Source organism: Anguilla anguilla, chromosome 16 (genome assembly GCF_013347855.1).
Source record: "Anguilla anguilla isolate fAngAng1 chromosome 16, fAngAng1.pri, whole genome shotgun sequence".
NCBI lineage: Eukaryota > Metazoa > Chordata > Actinopteri > Anguilliformes > Anguillidae > Anguilla > Anguilla anguilla.
This window is the reverse complement of record NC_049216.1, coordinates 22,188,464-22,214,336: the sequence shown is the minus strand read 5'-3', so window position 1 is coordinate 22,214,336 and position 25,873 is coordinate 22,188,464. Positions and strand designations below refer to the sequence as shown.

General features: G+C 46.8%; 1 protein-coding gene across 1 annotated transcript; it reads left to right on the top strand.

Annotated features, from left to right (window-relative positions):
- The first annotated feature begins 582 nt into the window (after window positions 1-582).
- On the top strand, window positions 583-25,873 carry ptpn9a (protein tyrosine phosphatase non-receptor type 9a). The gene is made up of 13 exons (XM_035396237.1): window positions 583-1,221; window positions 9,827-9,970; window positions 11,295-11,384; window positions 15,881-16,005; window positions 16,391-16,496; window positions 17,430-17,540; window positions 18,260-18,576; window positions 19,553-19,640; window positions 20,017-20,086; window positions 20,390-20,468; window positions 20,568-20,718; window positions 21,747-21,954; window positions 22,966-25,873. The coding sequence occupies exons 1-13, from the start codon at window positions 1,192-1,194 to the stop codon at window positions 23,154-23,156; spliced, it is 1,710 nt and encodes a 569-aa protein (XP_035252128.1). The 5' UTR covers window positions 583-1,191; the 3' UTR covers window positions 23,157-25,873.

Genomic DNA, 25,873 nt, shown 5'->3' with positions numbered 1-25,873 from the left:
GATCGAGGCTGGCAGAAACAGATTTTAAAGGTGACTTATTTTAAGAACTGTGCACGCTCCTTCCATGGCGACTGCCGTTGCCATTGGCAACACCTTTTATAAATGAATGGATTCAGCAAGGGAAGAAGTGACGTTTGAGTCGATTTTTGTTACATTTGAAACGTCGACGGTTTTCATGTGTCTGTGAAAAGGTTTCAAAACTGAAAACCATAGCATTATGAAATGCAATATCCAGTGATACCCGTGTTTCCATAGGCTACGTGAGAAATCTGGAACTTGCTTTGTCCTGTCTTCTTGAAGGAGTCCATACTATGTTTTAATTTCGTTTTCATTATCACACACACATAGGAATATATGACAGAGCCATTTAAGGTTCTAAATGGTTACTGGAAGTGAGGAGGTCGTTTATTTAATCATCAGTGTGCTTTTGAGACATCCAATAATGTTTGGGGAACTGTGCAGTACTTTGTATAGGCGCGCGTGACGAAGTTGGTAATGGAGCTAGTAATGGAATTGTGTGTGTGTGCGCGCGCGCGCGCGCTTGTCGTTTTTATGAATGAAGGGGGAGCTCTTGTCGTGTGAGCCTTGCAGTTTTACGCTGCTGTGTTTAATTGTAGCCAGCAGGGGGAAGTTTTGGGGCTGGCGTTCAGTGACTGAGGTCTTTGCTTTTGAAGAAATAAGCAACAGCGGAATTAAAAGATTTCAAGTCAGCGACGAAGGAATGCTCCCGAACTTGCCGTTTTAGCCTATAGTAGAGTGCTGAAGACCAGCAAATTAATATGATGCTAACTATTTTAGTCGCGATCATCCGTCGTAGAAGAATATGACGGTCAAGCAACCAAGACTGTAAAGGTGTCTTTAAAATGCTGCCAGATTGCGTTCTCAGAACATACTATAGACAACCGTAGAGGTTTTGTTTCTCTGGACAGTATAAAGACTGAAGAAAAATGTGTTTTACTTTATATATCGCATGTTTTATTGTAATTGGTTCGTATCGATAGTTACGTAGTTGGCTGAACTGTTTACAGTATCTGGGTTGTATAATTAGCCTACATATTTTGCAGCGAATTGTAGCATCCCTTTGTTTTATTTTACGACCGAGGCAAACGACTTTTATTAGACCATTTAATAGAAAAGCCACACACGTACACTGAAAAGGATAAGACTGAATCGGAAGAACGACAGCGAGGAATGGCCAGTTTGTCGGCAGAAGAAGAGCAGGTAACGTTTTAAATGTATCGTTTGAATGTAAATGTGTATCTAGCTAGCTGCGTCTTACCTATCTTATGACAAATATGCTATTAGACCGATTTACTAAAATTTCAGGATCCGATTGCCGTTGTCTTTTTCCCGTATGTGTAATATGGTGTCAAAGTTGCTTTAATGGTTAAATTGTTGCGACATAGCTGATTCCCCCCGTACTCACACTTACCCAAATGACGGACCCGTACCATTTAATAGGTCCTAGGCCACATATCAGACTAACTTGATAAATGCGCGTGTATGGTGGTGATACGTATAGAAACGTATATAACACGTTCGTAAATGCCAGTATATGAACGGTGTGAAAGTTCACTAAATGCAGGTTCTCCGGCCTACAGTCAAAAGCTAGCACGAGGAAGATTTGATATTCCTTCGTTTGGCAACATTATTTCCGTTCAAGATTAAGTTATATGTTTGCCTTTTTCGAGATTAATTCATAACAAATTTCGATAAGTTATTCATGCGCAAAGGAAGTGTTTCGTGTTCCTTTGCGTTTTGTTGTTGAAGCAGCGGTCGAAGTACTTTAACGCCTTCACTGCTGGACTCTAGCTAACTCTGAAATAAATGCGCACATTTTTCTCATGGGGTTCTGTGATGCCTTGTCATTCGGTACGTTGTTACGTCGACTCAGTCATTTCTGACATCCGCACTTCGCCCAGGAACTGATTCAGATAAGGCAAGACAGCACTTTTGCTTGTGCATTTCATCGTTTTTTTTTGTTTTTTTTTTTTTGGTTGAAACATAGCCGAGGAAAAACAGCGACTGAAAAGCTTTGTTTTATAGTTTATACGATAATAGATTTAGCTCGCCACGTACACACACACACACACACACCTTTTAACAGTTTTGATATGAGCACCAGCTGCATAGAATATATCTGCAACGCCACGCTCAGAGCAGACAGACACTAGCGAGCACACACACACAGTGATCTGGCTGTTACCGGTAGGCTGACATTGGGACGTGAGGAAGACCTTGTACAGGAAGCTGGTAGCTATTATATAATGACCACCCGTTATTTATAGTAGACTACAGTATGAATGGAACGCTGTTGCAATACATAATAGGCCAAAAGGAAATTAAGCTTTTTTGTTCATTTAAAATACAGCAATAGGCTGTTGCAGCTGACAGATTTTTAGCATGTCTCAATTCAGGGGCTTTGTTTAAGAGTAAATCATTTCATTTTTCTAGCCACATCAATTTTATGTTGAGGTCTTTTCATAATAGGTCTCCAAAATTGATTCCCCCCCACCCTGACTTTGTTTTCGCAACTTATTAAATTGAACTTTACTGATCTTACTGAATAATAATAAAGTTGCTCTATCTGTGGTAAGGATATGGTGTGTTCTGCCGTCTGTGCTGGAGCTGTTTATAATGGGGTTTTTTTTCCATATAAAACATAGCATATGCTTTTTTCTATGCAGACAATGTGGTATGTAAGCAGTAACCAACAGTCACACCACAGGGGAACAAAGTCATGCTTAACCAAGAATTACGCCATTGATCTGGTGTTCTGGCCAAACAAACGTGAGGGAAATTTGTTGAGAAGAGGCAACCTTGAACAGGCACTAATGGTGGGCTTTAATAGAGCCGGGCTATGGGCTGACGGAGTGACTGTTCAGGGTAACAAGGCACTGTTGTGCTGCATCCTGTCCCAGCCCAGTGCACTCTGAACATCCCCTGTGTGTGCCAGAGGGAAGCCCAGTGTTACCGCCGCCACAGAAATGCGCATCTTTCCTGAAACTCTGTCAGAGAGAGAGAGAGAGGTAGAGGGAGAGAGAGAGAGGGGGAGAGAGGGAGAGGCCCGGCAGCTGGCGATTATCTATCCCTGATAGGGTCTCTCGCTCTCCCTCTCTCTCGCTTGCTCGCTCTCTTGTTCTCAGCTCGTTAATGACATTCTTTCCACAGTCAGAGCCTTATTGCACTTTCCCTGTCCTGCTGGCTCGGGGGCTTCATCAGGGCATTTCATTTCCGGGCCAGCGCCCGGGCGGCTGGGTGTGCGGCAGAGCTAGCGGATGGGTCATGGAGGAAGTGAGCCGGCTGGTAATAGGATCCCGCGCTGGCTGTGTCCGGAGTTTACAGTGCTGTGGAGGCTCCACGGTGGGGCAAGGGGGGGGGAAGTGTACACCAGCAGCTGTTAAAAGCATTTCCACTTATCCTCAAACTGCAAGTTTGGAGTTACACCGCTGGGAATAAAAATTTTAAAAAGTAAATAAAAAAAAACATGAAAGAAGAAAAAAAACAAAAACTGTGTCCCAGGAAGGGCCACAGAGCGATTGACCCATTTAACTTCCTGCTCAGTGTTGACCTCTGCCAGCACAGTTTGACAGGAAGGTAGAGTCCTGATGGTGTGGTACAGGCTAATTGATTGAGGGGGCGAGACACGGTTGTATGGGATGGGAGGTTTACTCCTCACCGGTATTCTGATGTAAAATGTCCTTTGTATTCTCTAAATCTCATAACAATGTTAACCTGAATTTGTCCCAAAGACGCTGAACAAGTCATAACTTTTTTTTTTGTTGTCTAAATTGTAATGTGTCATGTCCTACCCTCAAAGCAGGAATTGGGTTGTATTGGTTGAAACCAAGTAAATAATACGAGTCTCAGAAGCAAGGATAGCAGTGCTACAAGTTTTGTATGCATTCAACCTTGTAAAGAATTTTAGCTCCTCTGTCATTTTTTAGAGATTGTTTTCCTTCCAGATATACTGTAGTCTACTGCATGCTTTATCTTTTTTTTTTTGGCTCAGTTGTCATTTCAAATATGGAATGTCAAAAGTGTATACATGCCAAAGCGAGGCCAGCTGGGTGGTATCTGTTCTGTATCTGTACTTCATGCACTGAAATGTGCAATTATGATAACAGACAATAGATTGAGTGTGTCCTGTTGTCTGCAGCAGCGTCTCCAGGTTTATGACTGGCTTGCTGGCTGAAATGCTGTCGCAGCTGCTTGTTTCATGCAGCAAATGATGTCCCACGTCTTTTTTTCTACAGCTATTCATTTCCACTTGTCTCTGAGCGAGAGAAAGAGTGAGAGAGCGTTGTCTACGGGAAACGCCCACTGGTTATCTGTCATTTCGTTTCACCTCAGGTTTAAAAAAGAACAATGGGCTGTGGAAAATGTTTCACAAAAAGTGTATTTCTAATGATTTCCTTATTGATGGTTAATCTCTTCATCATGCAGAAATGTGTTGAGCAACTGTAAGTGTCGACATGCAGAGCCTTTGTGGTTTTGCCTTTTTTTTTCTTTTATCAGCAAAGTGATTTTTAATCTTTTTCCATCCAAGATTACTTTTGACTAGTAACATTTGGAGACTGGAAATGTGGGCAGTCTTAATATTTGTGTAATAACATTTTATCAAACGAGTGGATATGAAATGTGGGCAGTTTATGGACATTTTTAGCATAATTCTGTCTTTTTTTAACAATATAGAATTTTTGGCCATTTGACCATTTTGTGTTTTTCTGATCATGGAGCAGTCAGATGGCTGCCTTGCTGGCACTCATAATCTAACATATAGTCATCATACAGGCCTGCAGATATTACTGGACATACCCAGATTAATAGAAAAATTAGTTAGATGGTTAAATCAGCTCTAAAAATAAATTCTGAAAACAGTAAAATTGGGGGACCTGAATTGGTTTAAACAGAATGATATGTTAGGTCACTGATATGCCAAAATGGCAGAGCTACCAGATATGCTGTAGTTGTGATTTTTGTGTTCCAGATATGGCTCATTCAGAATTGACCATTTCTAGATGTAGCCGGAAGCTTACAAAACACATTTGCTATTCAGGTTTTTTTTTGTTGTCACATTTAGAAAAAAACATTTTTGTAACACCAATCATTTGGAAAGTTTCAGTGCGCGGGTTTGTTCTGAGAGCCCTCGCCGTGAGTCACAGTGATGCGTTTCCATAGCGCCTCGCGTGCGGCTCAGACTCACCTTGTCGAATTAGTCACCACAGATACACTGCCTGTGTTCTGTTGACCCCAGTGGTTGAATTATTGATGTCTCCCTCCAGCGGGTTGGCCAGGATCGATGGGTAGGTGTGAAGGGAATTATAACGGCCAATGACAGCCTGCAAGTGGCTTTCAGGGCAAAGTGAGGCTGGTGCTCTTCATTCGACTGTCAGCCTAATTGATGCCAATATTTCAGCCTTTTGCTGTGGGATAATGGAAATGATTAACATTGGATAGAAAAAGGGCAGGAGTTCTGTTTGAAATCCTGAACAAGGAACTAAAATCACATTGCCACTGACCTTAGCTGTAGGTCAGATGTACCTGATGCATTTTCGCTAACATATCTTAGCTGTAGGTCAGATGAACCTAATGAGTGAACTCAAACTCACTGGTATATTGACAAATAAATGTGCCTTTGGGGACAGGAGTGGTAGCTGAGAAGTCACTGGGCCCATTGCACATGAAGGCCTCATTACAATGCCATACATGCAGCTAACAAGGCAGATTTTCTTGACGCAGGGTTTACAAAGGCTGTGTGAATAAAGGTGAATAAAGGTTTTTTTTGTGTGATTCCGTTGCTTCGATAGGGGCTCCCAGTTCAGGCTTTGGAATCTTCTCCTTTTAAGGAAAGAGCTGGCTTTGGGCAGAGTGTGTGGGAAGGCCGTGAACTCTTGTTCCTTGAGGGGGCGGCCTTGTTTGGTTTTTCTGAGGATAAGACAAGATCAGAAAAGGCAAAAATTGGAAGGGGAAGAGGGAAAATAAAAATGGGTTCAGTGGATAGATGGAAAGGCTTGTTTGTATAATTGATGGAAATTAAGACTTGTTCATCTTTCTGGGTGAAGTAAAATCCGTTTACAGATTAGGGGAGTTTTCATTCATCAGTTATGAAAGCAATGAGAAAAATTAACCATATTTTTAACTTTTGGAATGAAATCAGAAAATGATGTGTCGTGGTTGCCACCCTTCGATGGGTTTACAGAACAAATTCCTAAAGTCTCACCAAAATGGATGTCCAGTGTAATCTGCTTGCTTAAACTGTTGTCATACAAATATACAAATATTGTTTAAATATTTGACTTAAAAAAAATAATTTGTCTGTTGGGAAGTGCATGCAGTACTGTGTTATGGCATTGCGACGCCACCCACGCAGGCAGTATTGCAGCTGAAGCTTGTTCATGTGCTCCTTGTGTATATAGCTATATGCTACAAGCTGTATAAACAAGGAGCGTATATACACAACATGCTACAAGTCACATTGCATATTGAAGAAAGGGATGGTGTCAGCCATCTTAGGCCTATGATGTTATCCCTGCCAACAGGCATCCTGGACCAGTATGGGTTCTGGTTCTGGTCTTGTCGTAGGAGAACAGGGTGTGGTGACCCAGTGGAGAGCACTCTTGGGCCATGGTTCTGTCTTTGATGGACTGCATTCCGACACCAGTTGGATAGTGCAGACTTAAAAATGATCAATCCCTGTGGACTGCAACGGCTGAGGTTTGTGTTGGTGTGAGAAAACAGACCGTCACTGTAGGAAGCCGCTTGAAAACTGGAGTTTTATTTAAAAATGGGTGGGGGGGTTCCCACAATGCCCTTCTCTCCCCACCCCTCACCAGAGAAACCCCACAAGCATCTGAAGTGCGGGGGTTGTGTTTATAACAGGCTGCGGCACGGATTAATCTGTCATTGGCCGCACACCCACTGTGTTTTATATTGTTAGAGAGACTTCCTGTCTTCAAGAGTAATCTGCTGGAGGCAGCACAGAAGCTAGTGATTGCTTTATGGACTTGTATTACAATCTTACAGGGCATTTTAATACTAATGGGTAAAATTAGTTGGGGCTCAAGATTTCTTGGAATAAATTGGATTTATCAGTCAAGCTTCAATGGCAGACAAAAGTTTTGCTTGTTGCTTGTTGCTGTGAGCTTCTCTTCTTCCGGAAGGGTGGGGGGGGGCATGACTGGCTGATTTAGAAATTTTCTTGAGGCCATTTCTTTTTTTTTTTTTTTGGCAGCGAGTGTTCCTCTAATAAAGTAAGTCGGTGTAATTGGGTTTAATTGCCTACCTGTGGTTTACCCTGGGGGGCAGCAGAAAGAGAAGGCCTTTGTGCTGATTCGCCTGGCCCTCGGCGTCAGGTTAGCGGGTTAGCACATCCGCGTCCCTTTCAGAATTCCAAATGAAGCGTTTACTTCCTGCTTCCCGCTGGTGAAAAGGAGTCCTTCCGTGCCCGAGCTCTGCTTTCAGTTCCTCTCTGTCTGTCTCTCGCCTCTGTCTCCCTCGTCTGGCAGGGCTCCAGACACATGCCCAGTCAGGCCTTAGATCGGCCTGTCTTTCCTGTGTGTTTTCGTCTGCATGTCGAGAGACGGAAACATTTAATTTGTGGCTCTGCTCTCAAAACTGGTGCTTCAGGCTGTAAGAAAAGCTAGCATCTCTGTGCAGATTGAAAGAATACCATTGCATATTATTTCATGACACAGCTATTTTTATCTTGTAAAAAAAGGATTTTAATCATGCTACTGAAATGAGGTTTAAAAAAAAGCCTCAAGCACACTGCATCTTTTATGACATATAGCTGTGTGGGACATTCCTGAAAACGAGTGGAACATTCCTCAACCTCTGTTTGAGTTTTTGGTAGCTGCCCCAGGGGGACAGGAAGTGATGTCGGAGGGAGCACAGTCACTTCCCCCTTCCGCAGCTTAATCATCATCAGATGTGGGAGCCGGACGCTCAGAGCCGATGCTCAGCGGAGACCCTCTGATTGTCCCTCACATCTTGATTCAATCCAGTCCATTCCTCCTTTGTGGTGAATCCTTTGGGATAAACTGGTGTTTTTTTTGTTAGTTTTTTTTTTGAGGGGGGGAGGGGGGCATGGTGATCTCATCTTTAACTGAGCCCACCCTCTCTTTTCAGTCTTCCATGAACCACCAAATGCCCCCCCCCCCCCATGCAAACACAACCATACACACGGGTGTGTGTGTGTGCGGGCGTGCACGTGTGTGCATGCATGCGTGTGTCTGTGCATGTGTCTGTCTGTCTGTCTGCTTTTTTTACACTGGTCAAGAGTCCAATGGCTTGGTTTTAGTGTATAAATGTATGTGATGAAACTACAGGAGACCAGAGAGCCCTGCCAGGCTGACAGTAAAGGCTGATTATTGTATGTGTGGAATGCTGCTGATGTACCCAGAACACACAGTCTGAACCCTGGGCATCTGTCTCCTATTCTAAACGAAACCCTTTATTTTCTCAGTTAAAACCCTATTGTAATTATAGCTTTAAACTGATTCCCGCTAAACTTGAAAAGGCACCCGCACCATTTTGCCTTCCCTTTTATCATCCTCATCTGTTGATTGTAAAGTTTGCCCAAAACTTTTTTTTATCGACTGGATTATGAAGATGAACGTAAGAAAGCTGTATGAATGACTGCTGAAGTATCTGTTAAGCTGTTCTTGAGTAGGCTGACAGAGAGCCTTGGTCCACTCCACCTCTATACATTATCACAGTGAAATATAGTTAGGACCTGTGAGTGCAGTTGGCATAAACATGGGGAGGTGTGTCCTGTGTAAATATAGCGGGAGGAATAACTGTTGGTCTGGGTATTGGAAATATGATGATTTCCTGTCATTTATTTCTTCAGGTAAAAGCAGTTTACTGTAATACCTGGGCGGGGTGTGAGGATATGATTCATTTTTTGTTTGAAGATGGGGGGTGATTGCACAGGCCTGTGTTGGCAGGAACAAACTGGGGAAATACAGGCTGGGCGGGGTGTCGATGAACCCTTTTCTTTAATCCCGGAGGCCTGTCTGCATCATTGGATCCATCGTGAGCGTGTGCTGGAGGTACCCAGTCTCTCACCTTCCAGGAAGTGAATGTGATCTTCCCTCCTAACCTGATCAGGATGTGTTATCAGCTCAGAGCTCATTTGATTAAATTCCCCATGAACAGAAAGCAGTGGGATTAACCCTCTGAACACCCTCTGTACAGTGTGTTTGGCAGTGTGTCTGAGTAAAGGGCTTCACACAGATCGCTGGGAGGAGGTAAAGCTGTGCGGTTCCACCCCTATCTGACAGCAGGGCCCGTGTATCCAGATCAGTGTGGACAGAAAGGATGAATGTGATTGGTTCCGTGGTGCCTTGGTCTTTGAGTGCAGGCTTATGTGGTGTGCTGGCTTGTTGGGGGAGGAGGAGGGCGAGGGGGTTTGAGGAAGTTCTGTGTATGCAGAAGAAGTGAGTAATTCAAGTCTTGCCTTTCAGTTCTTCCCTGAGCTCCAAAATGATCACATTGTTTTGTGCTTGGGTCATTCCTCTTCTAAGGGGCATGATCATGTACCAAATCCTGTACAGTATGATACAGGCGGGAAAAAAGCATCTTATGGCATGGGTTCATTACCGTTGCCACAGGAACACGTGTGGGCCGACAGTTTTGGAAATGTGCATCTGAGCGTTTCTTTTCTTTGGTTCATGCAGCCATTATAGTTGCAGGGACAGTACATGTAGTTGCATTCTTTGATTTGATGACTGGACCAGGGTAGAGGAAACATGGGCTGTCGGAAGCAGTGCATTTTGGGAGATGCATGGTTTGTAATGGCTCCCCCCTCTCTCTCCCACAGGCCACAAAGCAGTTCTTGGAGGAGATAAACAAGTGGACCACACAGCATGGAGTCTCGCCTTTGTCCTGGAACGTGGCCGTCAAGTTCCTTATGGCTCGCAAGTTTGACGTCCTGCGAGCCATCGAGCTCTTCCATAGCTACAGGGTGGGTGTCTGTGTCTTCACCTTATTCGTTATCTGCCAAGCAATGGGCTAAACCCCAGCCTTTCAACAGAGCGTCTCTGAAGGTACTGTAGGGGGTTCACGATCGCCCCTTCCCCCAGTCGGTGATGACAAGCTCCCCTCCACCAGTACGCAATCACATTCCCTTCTCCCGGTCTGTGTGTGCAATTTGAAGTTCCACATTCACAATCTTGCCCCCTCTCCATTTGCGATTGCAGTCTCTCTTTAAATATGACCATTTTTAACTTATGATGGGGGTCCCGAGGAGGCTTTTGAGCCTGGGTGGGGGTTTCTGGATCAAAGGCAGTTGAAAACCCCTGGGCTAAACTGATCCTAGATCAGTGCTCCTGCTCTGAGGCACTATATGGCGCCTTTTTGTCTGTGTGGCACTTGCAGTGTAGTGAGAGCAATCTTGTGTGATCTCTTCACCTGTTACGCGAGAATTCTTCAGGGACCCTGCGCTTGCTTTCCTCACCAGTCTCTCTAGCCATGCTACTTTTAAAGCCACAGCTGCTGTATGCCATTTCTTAAATGATTTGGGAAATTGTGGGTTTGTATCATGCCTTAAATATAACAAGTTAATCAGATGAATTGGAGCGCTAATTAAAGCTCGCTAAACAAGCTGAATAGAGGCCCCCCCCCTCACCCTCCGCCCCCCATGTGTCCCGTACAGTTCATGGAGAAGAGTCTGCTGAACTGCAGGGAGGAAAGTTCAGCCCAATCCGTCCCCTGCTCAGAACACCCCATTCATCAGACTCAGACTTAATTAGGTGCCCATTCAGAGTGCGGCGTGTGCGTGGGTTCCACCTTGCAGGAAGGCCTTTTTTATTGTACTGGAGGAAGTCCTTTATAATTTAGCGCTGAATTGGCCTAATCCAAAAGCATTTTAGTACGAGTGAATGGCATTAAAGAGCATTTACAAAGCCATTGTTCATTCACTAATGGTTTTAATAGCTGTCGTGAGTATGGAGACTTTGGTTCTGGATTCCGACCCCTTCGATACACAGGATACTTTGGAACAAAGACCCTTTATAATCGGCAGATTCAAGGAAAGGAGAATTTGTGCAACTTTACTGAATGCCTCATTAACTGTAAGATTCCAGGAGAAAAATATAAATGCCCTTAAGTCATTATGGTGCCTCCACAGAGAGCACTGTAATTTCATTTACCGCTTTTGGGGAATGTGGGGGCGGGTGTTTGTGCGCATGTGCATTTATATGTATGTAGGGGTGTGTGTGTGTGTGTGTGTGTGTATGAGTGTGTGCGTGCCTGTTGTTTACACTCTCACTCTGGTGGTGTGTGTGCAGGAGACGCGGTTGAAGGAGGGGATCGTGAAGCTGCAGCCGCAGGAGGAGCCCCTAAGGTCTGAGCTCCTGAGCGGGAAGTTCACCGTGTTGGTGAGTCTGAACTCTGACCACTGACACGCACAGCGCTGGTGTCAGTCTTAGCCCCACCCACTGACACGCACAGCGCTGGTGTCAGTCTTAGCCCCACCCACTGACACGCACAGCGCTGGTGTCAGTCTTAGCCCCACCCACTGACACGCACAGCGCTGGTGTCAGTCTTAGCCCCACCCACTGACACGCACAGCACTGGTGTCAGTCTTAGCCCCACCAACTGACACGCACAGCGCTGGTGTCAGTCTTAGCCCCACCCACTGACACACACAGCACCTGAGTCAATCTTAGCCCCACCCACTGACACACACAGCACCTGAGACAGTCTTAGCCCCACCCACTGACACACACAGCACCTGAGACAGTCTTAGCCCCACCCACTGACACACACAGCACCTGAGACAGTCTTAGCCCCACCCACTGACACGCACAGCGCTGGTGTCAGTCTTAGCCCCACCCACTGACACACACAGCACCTGAGACAGTCTTAGCCCCACCCACTGACACACACAGCACCTGAGACAGTCTTAGCCCCACCCACTGACACACACAGCACCTGAGACAGTCTTAGCCCCACCCACTGACACACACAGCACCTGAGACAGTCTTAGCCCCACCCACTGACACACACAGCACCTGAGACAGTCTTAGCCCCACGCACTGACACACACAGCGCCTGAGACAGTATTAGCCCCACCCACTGACACGTGCAGCACCTGAGTTAGTCTTAGCCCCTAGGTCTATACCAGATACATCTTCAGAGAGTCCACAGTTAAGTGACCCAGAATGACAGTATATTGGCGGAACCCTGACACCACTGTGGGTTCACCCTGAGCCAAGATGGTTTCAGCAGAAATATGTGAGTTCATCTTGCCTAACAGGAAGTGCTTCTCAGCACAATGCTCTGACATCAATACACAACTCAACTGTTCACACCAAAGGGGAGGTGTAACAGAGCGGGCGAGCGAGGTGTAACAGAGCAGGAGAGCGAGGCGTAACAGAGCGGGCGAACGAGGCCTAACAGAGCGGGCGAGAGAGGTGTAACGGAGCGGGAGAGCGAGGTGTAACAGAGCGGGAGAGCGAGGTGTAACAGAGCGGGCGAGAGAGGTGTAACAGAGCGGGCGAGCGAGGCCTAACTCGGCGGGAGAGCGAGGTGTAACAGAGCGGGCGAGCGAGGCCTAATAGAGCGGGCGAACGAGGCCTAATAGAGCGGGCGAACGAGGCCTAACAGAGCGGGAGAGCGAGGTGTAACAGAGCGGGCGAGCGAGGCCTAATAGAGCGGGCGAACGAGGCCTAACAGAGCGGGAGAGCGAGGTTTAACAGAGCGGGTGAGAGAGGTGTAACGGAGTGGGCGAGCGAGGCCTAATAGAGCGGGCGAGCGAGGCCTAACAGAGCGGGCGAGCGAGGCCTAACTCGGCGGGCGAGCGAGGTTTAACAGAGCGGGCGAACGAGGCCTAACAGAGCGGGAGAGCGAGGTGTAACAGAGCGGGCGAGCGAGGCCTAATAGAGCGGGCGAACGAGGCCTAACAGAGCGGGAGAGCGAGGTTTAACAGAGCGGGCGAGCGAGGTGTAACAGAGCGGGTGAGAGAGGTGTAACGGAGTGGGCGAGCGAGGCCTAATAGAGCGGGCGAGCGAGGCCTAACAGAGCGGGCGAGCGAGGCCTAACTCGGCGGGCGAGCGAGGTTTAACAGAGCGGGCGAGAGAGGCCTAACAGAGCGGGAGAGCGAGGTGTAACAGAGCGGGCGAGCGAGGCCTAATAGAGCGGGCGAACGAGGCCTAACAGAGCGGGAGAGCGAGGTTTAACAGAGCGGGTGAGAGAGGTGTAACGGAGTGGGCGAGCGAGGCCTAATAGAGCGGGCGAGCGAGGCCTAACAGAGCGGGCGAGCGAGGCCTAACTCGGCGGGCGAGCGAGGTTTAACAGAGCGGGCGAGCGAGGCCTAATAGAGCGGGCGAACGAGGCCTAATAGAGCGGGCGAACGAGGCCTAATAGAGCGGGAGAGCGAGGTTTAACAGAGCGGGCGAGCGAGGTGTAACAGAGCGGGCGAGTGAGGTGTAACAGAGCGGGCGAGCGAGGCCTAACTCGGCGGGCGAGCGAGGTTTAACAGAGCGGGCGAGAGAGGCCTAATAGAGCGGGAGAGCGAGGTTTAACAGAGCGGGCGAGCGAGGTGTAACAGAGCGGGCGAGTGAGGCCTAACTCGGCGGGTGAGCGAGGTGTAACAGAGCAAGCCATGCGCTCATCTTGCACAGGACAGCTGTGGTTTCGGTTCTCACAGAAATTGAAATGGACGCGTTTCATTACACTCCATTACGAGACAGAGAGAAAGAGAGAGAGAGACTGAGGCACGTTGTCAGATCATTGGGGAAATGCTTTTTACAGTTTTACAGCCCCCAAGATTTATTTGAAGATGAGTTTGCTGAGGCGTGCATTTCTGATGGTCGAGAGGAGGAGCTTGAGCCATCATGGAGGACAGAGCACAGCGAGCAGAAGCCTGTTCTTCAGCCTTTTTACGAGAGAGAGCACAGTTGGCATACAGATGTACTCTCTCAGGTTGTGTTTCTTACATTAAGTTCCTCTTACATTTAGCACTGCAGAGGCTCCAGGTGCAAGGTGCCCTTGCATGAGGGGAGGTTTGGGGGTGGGAGTGTGAAGGTCTTAGCTGGGGAAATGTGATCTGGCTGAATCAGCACTACTTCACAGCCGTGATAGGCATGCAGCTCCCCCTGAATGCAGCGGTTCCCTTTCTGTCAGACGCACTTTCTCAGCTGAAAGCGTCATATCCTGTTTGCGGTATTTTGAGGCATTTCGAGGCATCTATATTTATCTTCTATTCAGATGCCCATCTCCCTGAATGTTGCTCGTGTCCCCTTCGAAACGTATCGTACCTCTGCATGTTCACTGGAGCAATCGGGATCGGGAATCAAAAGGTGTCCTACCGGCCTGTTCTCAAGGGCGCACAACCACACCAGTGCCCCAGCAGATATTCAAACCCGCAGCCCTCGAGGTATACGCCCAGCTCCTAAACCTACCAGCCTACACTCCCCTCTTGGTAAAATATAAGACGCGATTAAATCAACTCTGTCATCCCCAAGAAGAACATGCAGTATGTCTGGGACAAGGAACGCTGCTACCTTACAAGAAGGTGCAATAATACCCTCCACATACCCCCAGTAATAAATGTCATCATATAGATAACAGCCCTCATAATACACCCAGTACATGGATATACAGGGAGGGGGGACAGGAGGATGAAATGAGTGAGGAGGAGGAGGAGAGGAGGGTACAGTGAGGGTCTGAATTCCAAAGTCTTGCAGGGTGGGAGACAGGAAACGCTTGCGTTGTATTCTGCCTGGATTCTCGGTGCGATAGGCTGCTGCGGTGTGGACTGGGCATGATAACCAGTGTTGGCCAAAGCCAGCGTGCATTCTGACGGAAATGACTGGCTGATGAAATGATTTCCCGGGAGTTATTGTGCCTTGAGTTTGGATTCCTGGGCACTGTGAGTAATCTCTGGCAGACCTGAGGCACTGCCTGTTTCACATCTCTTCCTGGATGTGAAACAATCGAACTGCCAGACATACCCACCCTTGGTCCCTCCCCCTGGCCCTGCCTCAAGCCCTACCCTCAAACTCGCCATTAGCAGGTTTTTCTCTGTTGACCTCAATGTTTTCTTCTGGCCTGTCGTATACAAATGTCCTGTCTGCCCTCTGGTGGTTTATTTGGGAATCACAACCTATTTGAAATGCATAGTGCATGCGCATTCCTGAAAAGGTTGAACGAGGTAAGGCCTTGCTTTCAAGGAGCTATGTGTGTGCCTGGTATACTCTTCTGAAAAACGCTTCAAAGAAGCTCATGAATAACTGGATTGACAGCTCAGTTGTTCTATTGCTGTAAGTTGCTGTAATTTACTGTTGCTTTCACGTCGGTGTGCATAGTAATAATTTAAGGAGCACAAGGAAAGCAAGTTTAGTAATGAACCCATTGGATGGCCACCAACAGTTTTTTGCTTCTTTGCCTTCTTGATACGTTGCTTTTTCTAATTGAATCATTGTGGGGGAATAAAACACTTGTTGCATGGGTCCTCACTGTCTAAAGTCTTCATGCCACACGGTTATCCTCACTCTGCCAGGAGTAGGGTGGGTTTAGCCCTTTGAATGGTAGGTTTCTTGGAATGTTCAGTGTTCTAGAAAATTCTAGTCATTGTTACATCAGCATTAGTGTTCAGTTTAGAATATTCAAATCACGTATTTGTGATATTCACCTAAAAGTGCACAGATGGGGTGCAGGGTACTCCGGGGTACAGATGAACTTTAGCGAGGGCGTGGGTGTTAAATTGTTGGCAGCTCACGTGTAATTTCTCTTGAGGAGTGCGCCCCCTTCAGCTGCATTGCCCCTGGTGTGTGGAACCACTTTCGTGGGTTTCAGGTGCAGAGTCTGCAGTGCTTTGACGGGGTGGATATGGTGACATCATCACTGCAATCTCTCCCCTGCCCCACAGAGCGTACGGGACCCCTCGGGTGCCTCCATCGCCCTCTACACGGCCCGGCTGCACCACCCCAACCGGACAGGCAACCATGTGGTTCTGCAGGCGCTGTTCTACCTGCTGGACCGGGCCGTAGAAAGGTGAGCCACCTGGCTTTATAATGGGACGTCAGACAAAAGCAAACACTGGCCTGTTATGTTATTTCATGATTCTAATTATGCAAAAAAGTTTGCTGCGGTCTTGGCGTTAAAATCTTAGTCTTAAAGCATGCCAAAAAACATTTGGGGTCTAATCACTGCCCTCAGTAGGACAGTCTCTTCCATTGGACTGTGGTTAAGGTCAGTACACATTTGCTATACATGAATAATGGTACTTTTGTAATAATACTTGTTGACCAGGGTTTTGGTTTTGTTTTTGGTCATGACTATGGTTAGGGTTTCGGTTATGTTCATGGTCGTGGTTAGGACTGGGGTTTGTGCATGGTATGACTGTAGGTACCTCTGTCTCACCTCTTCTCTCCTCCAGCTTTGAGACACAGCGGAATGGCCTGGTGTTCATCTATGACATGGCCGGCTCCAACTACAACAACTTTGAACTGGACCTGAGTAAAAAGATCCTCAATCTGCTCAAGGTGAGTGAGAGCCAGAAATGGGTGTGCAGGAGGACCTTTAATTTCTGAGCCTGGATTGTCCACCACTTAGTAGTAGTAGTAGCAGTCAAAGAAGTTGTAGCAGCAGTGCTGTGTAACACTATCAGATCCAGTGTGCACGTCCACTGTCCAAAGTACAAGTCAGATTGTGTTGAGATTCATAATGCTGCTATGAATAGAGTTCTGCCAAACATGTCCCTGCAGATGCATAAGCAGGAGAGGAAATGAGAATCTTGCTATCATCCTGTAAGATCTTCAGATGAATGGAGTACCATTCCCATCAGGGGATGAATGAATGAGTAGAGGAATAAATTACAGAATGTGAATGCACCAACAAAACGTGTGAAAAACAGAATACATGGGAATAAGTACAAATACAAATATATATATATTTTTATATTAGTATCGTTTTTTTTTTTTAAATTATTGGTTTGTATTGTGCTTGTTGGACCATAGTGTTCTGTCTCTCTGGTGATCGGGGTCCTGCAGCCTTGGTCCTGGAGAGCTGCAGGGTCAGAACTGCTTTTTATTTTCACCATGAACTCAGTCACTAATTCAGACCCCGGGCAGACCAGGTGAGGCGAAGCGTAATTCAGCCTGGCTCCGCCTACTGCATTATTCTGAAAAATGCTTCGTAGAGTGGGTGGAGTAGGCAGCAGTGTGCTGGGCTTGTAACTCATAGGTTGCAGGTTTGATTTGATGAAATCAAATTATGGAGTAGGCGTACAAACATGATCACAGCTTAAAAAAAAAAAGTGATCTAGGTGGAATTACCCTTAAAGATCAGTTATGTTCCATTGGTTAAGTGCTGAGTGTTAAACAGCCGCAGACCTCGCAGCTCTCCAGGACCAGGGTCGCGGGCCATGAAGCGTGCCGGCGGCCATGTTTGAATTGGGTCTGCGCTGCTCTCCGTAGGGGGCGTTCCCGGCCAGGCTGAAGAAGGTTTTCATCGTCGGGGCGCCGGTCTGGTTCCGGGTGCCCTATAACCTGCTCAGCCTCCTGCTGAAGGAGAAGCTGAGGGAGAGGGTGAGCAACCGGGGCAACTCCAGTAGTGACTGGGGCGGTTTTTAAGGACAGGGGCTGCTTCAGTAGTGACTGGGGCAGTTTTTAAGGACGGGGGCTACTTCATTAGTGACTGGGGCAGTACTGTTACTCACTGGGGCTGCTGTATTAGTTACTGGGACAGTAATGTTACTCACTGGGGCAGCTCTGTTAGTGACTGGGGCAGTACTGTTACTCACTGGGGCAGCTCGGTTTGTGACTGGGGCAGTAGTGTTACTCACTGGGGCAGTTTTGTTTGTGACTGGTGCTGTACTGTTACTTGCTGGGGCAGTTCTGTTAGTGACTGGGGGAATACTGTTGCTCCCTGGGGCAGCTTCGTTAGTGACTGGGGCAGTTTTTAATGATGGGGCAGCACTTCAAGATTCAAGATTCAAGATTCTTTATTGCCATGTGTAACTAGTACAATGGAATGCTTACTCCCCATTCACTCCCGCAGTCTACACATAGATTTCAACAATAGATAAAAAGTAAGTACGTACACAATAAGTATACAATAAGTACCGAACTAGGTAAGACTTTTCAATACTATGGCATATTATGGCGGGTGGTGCAAAAAATTGGTAAAGTGACCAAGTGCAGTACAGTAATGAGAGCAGCATAATAAATACAATAAATACTGTTGGTAACAGTACATTTCTCAGGAGAACAGTGTGGTGTAACTCTGCGAATGGGCGTGCCTCCAGGTGCAGATGGTGAAGATGGCGGACCTGAGGCAGCACCTGCCCCGGGACTGCCTGCCGGAGCACCTGGGGGGCCTGCTGTCCCTGGACGCGCACGGCTGGAACCAGCAGCTCCTGGCGGGGCAGAACGGGCGTGCGGACCCCGTGGACGAGCTGGTGGGCATCCCGCTGGGGGAGTCCTCCATCCACACGCCCGGCCCCGAGGCCGTCAGCCTGACCGAGTTCACCGCCCTCGTGGGCCACGCCCAGCGCGCCGGCATCTACGACGAGTACGAGGAGATCCGCAAGGAGGCCCCGCCCGGGACCTTCCACTGCGCCCTGTGAGCAGCTCTCCCACCGCCCTTTCACCCTGTCCCAGAGAAGGCTGCCTCAGGCCCCACGTTAAGAGAGGGGATGTGTGTGTGTGTGTGTGTGTGTGTGTGTGTGTGTGTGTTCACGTGCACCTGCACGTGCACGTGCGTGTGTGCTCGTGTGTGTCGGTGCACACTCGTGTGTGTGTATGTGTGCGTGCATGGGGAGCTGTGGTAGTGTGTAAGGAAGTGCTGGACTGTAGGGAGGTTTTAGAATGTGTAGGTGGAGAATTCAAGCAGGTCTTGACACATGCACGGCACTGAAGAGCGTAATGCTGAGTTATGTTGGTGTCATTTCTGTGGGGTTTGTTTTTAATTAAATCTTACATTGTGTAAGTAAGTGTTGAGTTTTTTAGAGCTTAAGCCTGTATATGCTTAAGAGTGCAGTAACATTTTTAATTTTGTAGAGGTACTTACAGTTTGGGGGAAAAGGATGTTGGGAGAGCGAGAAAGTATGTAGGGGTGATGTGTGTGTGGTTGAAGGGTGTAGGGGAAATGAGAAAGTGTGTAGAGGTGGTGTGTGTATGTGGTTGAAGGGTGTAGGGGAAATGAGAAAGTGTGTAGGGGTGGTGTGTGTGGTTGAAGGGTGTAGGGGAAATGAGAAAGTGTGTAGAGGTGGTGTGTGTGTGTGTGTGTGGTTAAAGGGTGTAGGGGAAGTAAGAAAGTGTGTAGGGGTGTTGCATTGAGTATGGAGAAGTGTTAAAGTGTTTAAGTAGGTAGTTGTGAGTTATGGGAAGTTATATGAGTTATGGGATGTTATGTAGCTGACTGTAGAATCGGGGTCTGAAGGCTCCCACATGCCTGTAATCTCCTGTTTGCTCTCTGTGAGGTGAAGGCACTGCTGTGTGCTTAGTGTGAAAACCTGGCCTGCCCTCCTCATTCGGCTGTGTTGGGGTTCTAACGAGCGACTCGACCCCCCGCTGAGCGTTTAACATTCTCTCTCCAGAGCGGCGTCCAACCAGGAAAGGAATCGCTATGGAGACGTGCCGTGCCTGGACCAAACACGCGTACGCCTCAAACCCAGGAGGAACGAGGTACGGGGCGGCCGGGGCTCGGTCAGCGGGGAACCCCAAACGCGCTAATGAAGGGGGGCCGGGGGGCCGGGGGGCCGGCCTGACACCGGTCCCGCTTGGCTGGGACAGGCTTTGTTGGGGCTCAGCCGAGAGGGCGGCGAACACGCAGCTGTGCCGTGATATTAAGCGTGGTATTATACTCTTACACACACCAGGCTGTCCTGCGTGACTCACTTCATCTGTTTTTAATCCCTTCTGGCATAAAGTGAAACGAGTCCCATTTGGCTGCTTTACATCAATGGCGATCAGTGGCCATGAAAGTGGTTTTGGGAGTGTTTGTCATGATGAAGGCTGTATGTTAATGTGGCTGGGGTTCTCTGATCATTTGTTCCCGCAGAAATCTGACTACATAAACGCCAGCTTTATGGATGGGTACAAACAGAAGAATGCCTACATTGGAACTCAAGGTACAGTTCTTCTCTTCTGTCTCTCTGTCTCAGTGGACTGGGAAGGGAATCTTCAATTTGATAAGAATAATTTTTACTGACAATTTAGATTTTTTTTTAAATTATGGCTTTAACAATTAGCATTTTATGTTTAATATTATCATTATTATTGTTATTAATAGAAAACATTTTATTGTATTATTTTTAATTATTCAGAATATTAAAACTTGTACTCCAGGGATATCCAGTTATTACAGTACTTTGTTTAAAGTGCCCCACTTAGAAATCGTGCAACTATAAAAGTATACTCTCGTCTGTCTCCAGGACCCCTGGAGAAAACATACGCCCACTTCTGGAGGATGATTTGGGAGCAGAACGTCCTGGTCATTGTTATGACAACCAGGTAATGTTTGTGAGAAAGCCCTCTAGTTCCTGTCCTGGCCCAGGGGACCACCCCAGTGACTGGCCGTGTGATGGACGGACGGATGTGCTGTGTCTGCAGGACGGATGAGGGCGAAAGGAGGAAGTGCGGTCAGTACTGGCCGCTGGAGGAGGGCGGGCAGGAAGTCTACGGACACATCGCCGTGGTGAACCAGAGGGTGGACAACCACGCCCACTACAACCAGACAACACTGGAGCTGCACAACACAGAGGTGAGATGTGGTGCATCTGCGCCATTTCCCTGACTGTAGACATGAGTGGGTGGGCTGGTCGCTAATCGCCGACCCCACCCCACCCCCCCATCAACAGTTTCTAGCTTACTGCAGTCCAAATGCAGTCCTGTGCCGTCATTCCCCTCAAGAATGTCAACTTCTGCAGAAAGCAAACAGCCCCCACACACTTTCTGAACTCTTACTAAAATGAAATAGTGAAGTGATACTATGCAAAACTAGGTAGCCTGCATATAGGCCTGCATTCAAATTGAAAATGCATATGTGCAACAAAAGTCACTTTACTGTAGCACAGAATTATAGGTTTAGAAGAGAATAATCTGTAGCTCTCCAATTATTATTTTGTCCATGAAATGCAACTTCATATCATAGAAAATCCATCCAGGATATTGTTGCTGTTGATAGCTTGGATGTCAGGTCTGGTTATGGTGTTCACCAAGCTGCGGTGGATGGCTGAACATGTTGTTTTAAATTTGGTGTTCTTTTTCCTTGAAGGCTGCTTTAAGCCCAGTTCAGACCAAAGATTTGCGATGCGACAAACTGCAACTGGCAAAACTCTGCAACTCTTCGCAAAACTCATGGTTTGAAGCATTCTTAAACTGTTCACTCCTGTTCACATCGCAGCAAAGAGATGAGACGTTGCTTATGGTTACCATAGCAATGATTCTGTCCACTTCCTTATTTTCAGTTTCTTTCTTGTTCTTCCAACTGCTGATTGGGTGAATTCTAGGATAGCTGTTTGGGTGATTGGGAGGAGAGGGTGCTGATTGGTTGAATTGCAGGAAAGCTTATTGGGTGATTGGGAGGAGGGAGTGCTGATTGGGTGACTGGTTGAAAAGCTGATTGGGTGATTGGGAGGAGAGATTGCTGATTGGATGATTGGGAGGAGGGAATGCTGATTGGGTGATTGGAAGGAGGGAGTGCTGATTGGGCAATTGGGAGGAGGGAGTGCTGACTGGGCGATTGGGAGGCGGGAGTCCTGATTGGGTGCGTTTGTTGGTCTTGTACAGAACTGTGAGCAGAGGCAGGTGACCCACTTCCAGTACCTGAGCTGGCCTGATTACGGCGTGCCCACATCCGCCGTCACGCTAATCCACTTCCTGGGGGCGCTGAAGAGGCAGCAGAAGAAGGCAGTGCTGGCTATGGGATCCCAGTGGAGGGGCCACCACGCAGGACCTCCCATCGTTGTCCATTGCAGTGCTGGGATTGGCAGGACAGGTCTGTCACTCATTCACACTCAACTCTCCTGACATGCCTTCTTAGTGTGACTCTAACTGGAGTTCCGTTGACTGGTCTCTGTTCCCATGATGATGATCATAATCATCATCATCACTGTTATTGTTGTTGGTGTTGTTTATAATAAATAATGGTAATTGGTCTGTATCATAATCATATTGGTGCAAATAATGATGTATATCCAAATTGGAGGCTTACAGCTCTCTGTTCATGGTCACACATGTATTAAGACTGCCTACCTAATAAAAGTAGTAGTAGTATTAGTAGCAGTAGTAGTAGAAGCAGCAGCAGCAGTATTAAGGTGCCCGTGTACTCAAAAGGAAACAGTAATTTTCACAACATGGTTGGTTTCTCATGGTTGCCTGAACAGGGGCAGAGTTCACCTTTCATCACTGTACTGGCCTTGTTGGAATCTGCACACCTGCCTGCTATTGAGTACACAAGTTGTACACAACTTGTATGCTGCTTGTTTACTCAATAGTAAGCAAGTGCGCTGAGACTGACACGGCCGGTAGTATTGGAAGTATTGTCATGGTCGTGACTGCAATATTTTTGCGATGAATACTTTTGAAGGAGGACTTGCTGAACTCCTGCAAGGATATTGTCTTGTTTATGATCAATCACGCAGAGATTTTAAAGGCTCAAATTGACATGAAATTTCCTACATACAAAATTTTCTTACATTCCTAATAATTCCGGCTCTGGTAATAGATGCCTCATAATCATGCCTGCACCTCCCAGCGGTGTGGAGTGACATAAAACAAAGAGTATGAAGTCTGTATTTGGAGTATACTGCCTACTTTAGTGGTAGTACCAGTGTGCAAATATCCTTAGCCCGCGATTGGTTCTGACCTCCCCTGCGAACCCCCCCCCCCCCCCCCCCCTGTTTTCTTGACAAGTTGCACCCTGGGTAGTACTATAAATCTTTCTAATTAGTTGTGCAGGACAGGCTTTAGTACATATTGTTGACATCATGTGCGGTCTGTCCCACAGGTACACTCTGCGCCCTGGACATCTGTCTGTCCCAGCTGCAGGATGTGGGCACTGTGAACATCTGCCAGACGGTGCGCAGGATGAGAACACAGAGAGCCTTCAGCATCCAGACCCCAGAACAGTACTACTTCTGCCACACTGCCATCCTAGAGCACGCCCAAAAACAGGGCATGCTCACAGCCAATCAGTGAGCCCCTTCCCGCACACCAGCCAAACACAGGCATCAGAGGTGGTCATGACTCTCCCAGCTCCTCCTCTTCTTGTGTTTTTTTTTTTTTTTTTGCTTTTTCTTGTTTTTCCTGGCAGTAGCCATCAGCAGCAGCAGGTCAATGCTGAATAGTGAGATCTAGCGATTTGCATAAGGGCCCATGACACAGTCGGGCTTGGTCTGGCTGAACCCACTGCTACGACCACCAGCTCTTCACCTTAATGGGAATCTGGTGAAAAAAGCTGTAGATCTCTAGACACGCTGTCCATGTCTTAATCGTTGTCTGTTCTCAGTGGTGTAAACAGTGAAGGTCTGTCCAAACTCGGTGTGGTATTTTGTGACCAAGGGTACTTGTGGTGACTGATGATTGAATTTGATTGTCATTTGCTTCTTACTAATCGACCACCTTTAAGTGCAGCTTCTTTTGTTAAATCTTTTGTTAAAAGACTCGGGCAGTTGCCTGTATAGCAGGAGGAAATGCCACTCTGTTAAGGATTCAAGCCAAGCTCTTGTCAAACCAGGAGAAAAAGGGGGCTGTGTTGCAAACAAAACACAGAAAAAACTGCCTTAACTTTGTGATCAAATTTGTGTCACTGTGGCTAAAAACTTTGCAGTAGATTGCCTCTCCCCTAATTCCCAGTCCATACTTGTTAATAAGAAGTCTTGCCTCAGTTATGTTCTCTTAATCCAATATGCAGTCACCGAGCAGCCTTCTCATGCACCCTCACAATCCTGATTCGTTCTTGCATCCGTTGTCATGGTTGCACAAGCAAAGCTATGCTCTTGACAAATAGGGTCTGTACAACCCAACCGCAGCCGCTTCATTGGGTGTTTGACCTTTGCCCACCGTAGGTCACCGAATGTGAACTGCAGGGGTGAAACTCTAGTAACAATATCTAGTGCGTTTAGATCATTTCATTTTTTTTTAAATTGTGTGCCATTCAGGGATCGACAGAAGAGATGAGCGCATGGGTGATTGTGTCCAGTTTGGGAAAATTCTTTGAAAGTGAAGTGTTTTATATACAGCTGGTCGTCAGAATAACCAGCTCCATGTTAAGAGGTAATTACTTGTGCTTCGGTGGTTCCACAGGTTTTTGTGGAAGTGACCGTATGTTGCATTGTGTTTTGGCAAAAACTGACAAAACCGAGTAGGTAGGATAGGGTACTGAAACAAGTGGGATGTAAACCTAAATATCTCCACTCTCAATTTATATAATGATTCCAGTTAATGTTCCAACAGCCTGTACCTCTACTTTCTGCACCGTTTGGGTCAGTTAAATAAGAAAAACACACCCTATGGAATAAGATGTAAACCATCAGACCAAATGTGTAGTCTTTGCGGTCCAAAAATACATCAATTGATTAAATTCCAGCACCTCCGTGTTTTTGTAAACTCACATTTTTTTCTGTATGGTTTTGGAGCGGGCCTGACCGGGTCATGCCACCAGGGTTCTCCTTTTTTATTTCTGTGTTTTGGACCACTTTTTTTAAAAACCCTGGTTGTATTTGAACACCGGACATATTGCTGCGGTCCCTTTGATAAATGGCCAGCCACCATGTTCAGGCTGGCTCATTATAGCCCTTTCCCACTATAGAGCTGGAACCAGGCTGGCTCAAACTCCGAAGCCCTGCAGATGAGCTGTGCAGTGTGGAGTACACAATATGCAGCTGCGCAGGCAGACTTCAGCCACCTGAGGAACCGGAGGCAGTCTCTGGTGCAGGGGGAGGTGGGGACAATCCCACTGACATCTCCCTCCTGCTCTGGGTGATGTCAGGGCTAACTGCACCTCACCTCGGGCTACTGCCGGTCTCAGTCCGCCCTGGACACAGTCTGGGTTGCATCCATTTTCTAGCACTTCTGAGAATGTGATGTGACCTTTGACCTGTGCCACAGGACAAGGAACAAACTGGTTTCTCCCATCTCTCCCATCCCCTTCTCCATAGTGTGTAGTGGAGTCTTCAAAGACAGCCATGTCCAAGCACTTTCACACAGGCATTCCATTTGTGCTTTCTTTTGCTATATTCATTTTTTTGGTGTACTTTTTAGAAACCATATATTAAATGTATAAATAATGGCTGTAGTCTTGTTGCGGTAATGTAAGTGTAGATTTTGGGGACAGACTTCTGAATAGCTCGTCTGAACCAGTGGTCAGAATCCGTATTTTTGGGGGAGTAAAAAGATAATTGGCGCTCACGGCTGGAGGGCTAAGATGGTGTTTTGTGGTTTCTGATTGTCATGTGAACAAATGAGTTCTTTGCTACTGAATTCATATTGAATTTTCTTGTAGTGAAGTGCCACTGAAAGTCACCCATTCACATTTACGTGCTTATAGTTACTCTGTAATTGTGTCCCTTCATCAAACGGGCCCCAAATACAGCCTAGCTTTATTTTTCTGTTTTATTCAATGCTTTTTTTTCTTTATTTTGTTATTCAACTATTTTGTTATAACTTTGACAAAATATGCTTAAATTATATTTAAATGACAGCTGTTGAAGGTTTTGTTTAGTATGATTATTATAAAAGAATCAGGCTACTGTTGTATTAAATGCCATGTCTGTTCATTTCTACATTATCAGCAGTTCCCATTTCTTAAGGACCAAGTTTCTCCATCATGTTAAAACTTGCTATTGAACAACAGTCTTTAATTTCAGAAGGAAAACCAAAAAAGGTATGAATTCATTAAATGGAAACAGTCATTA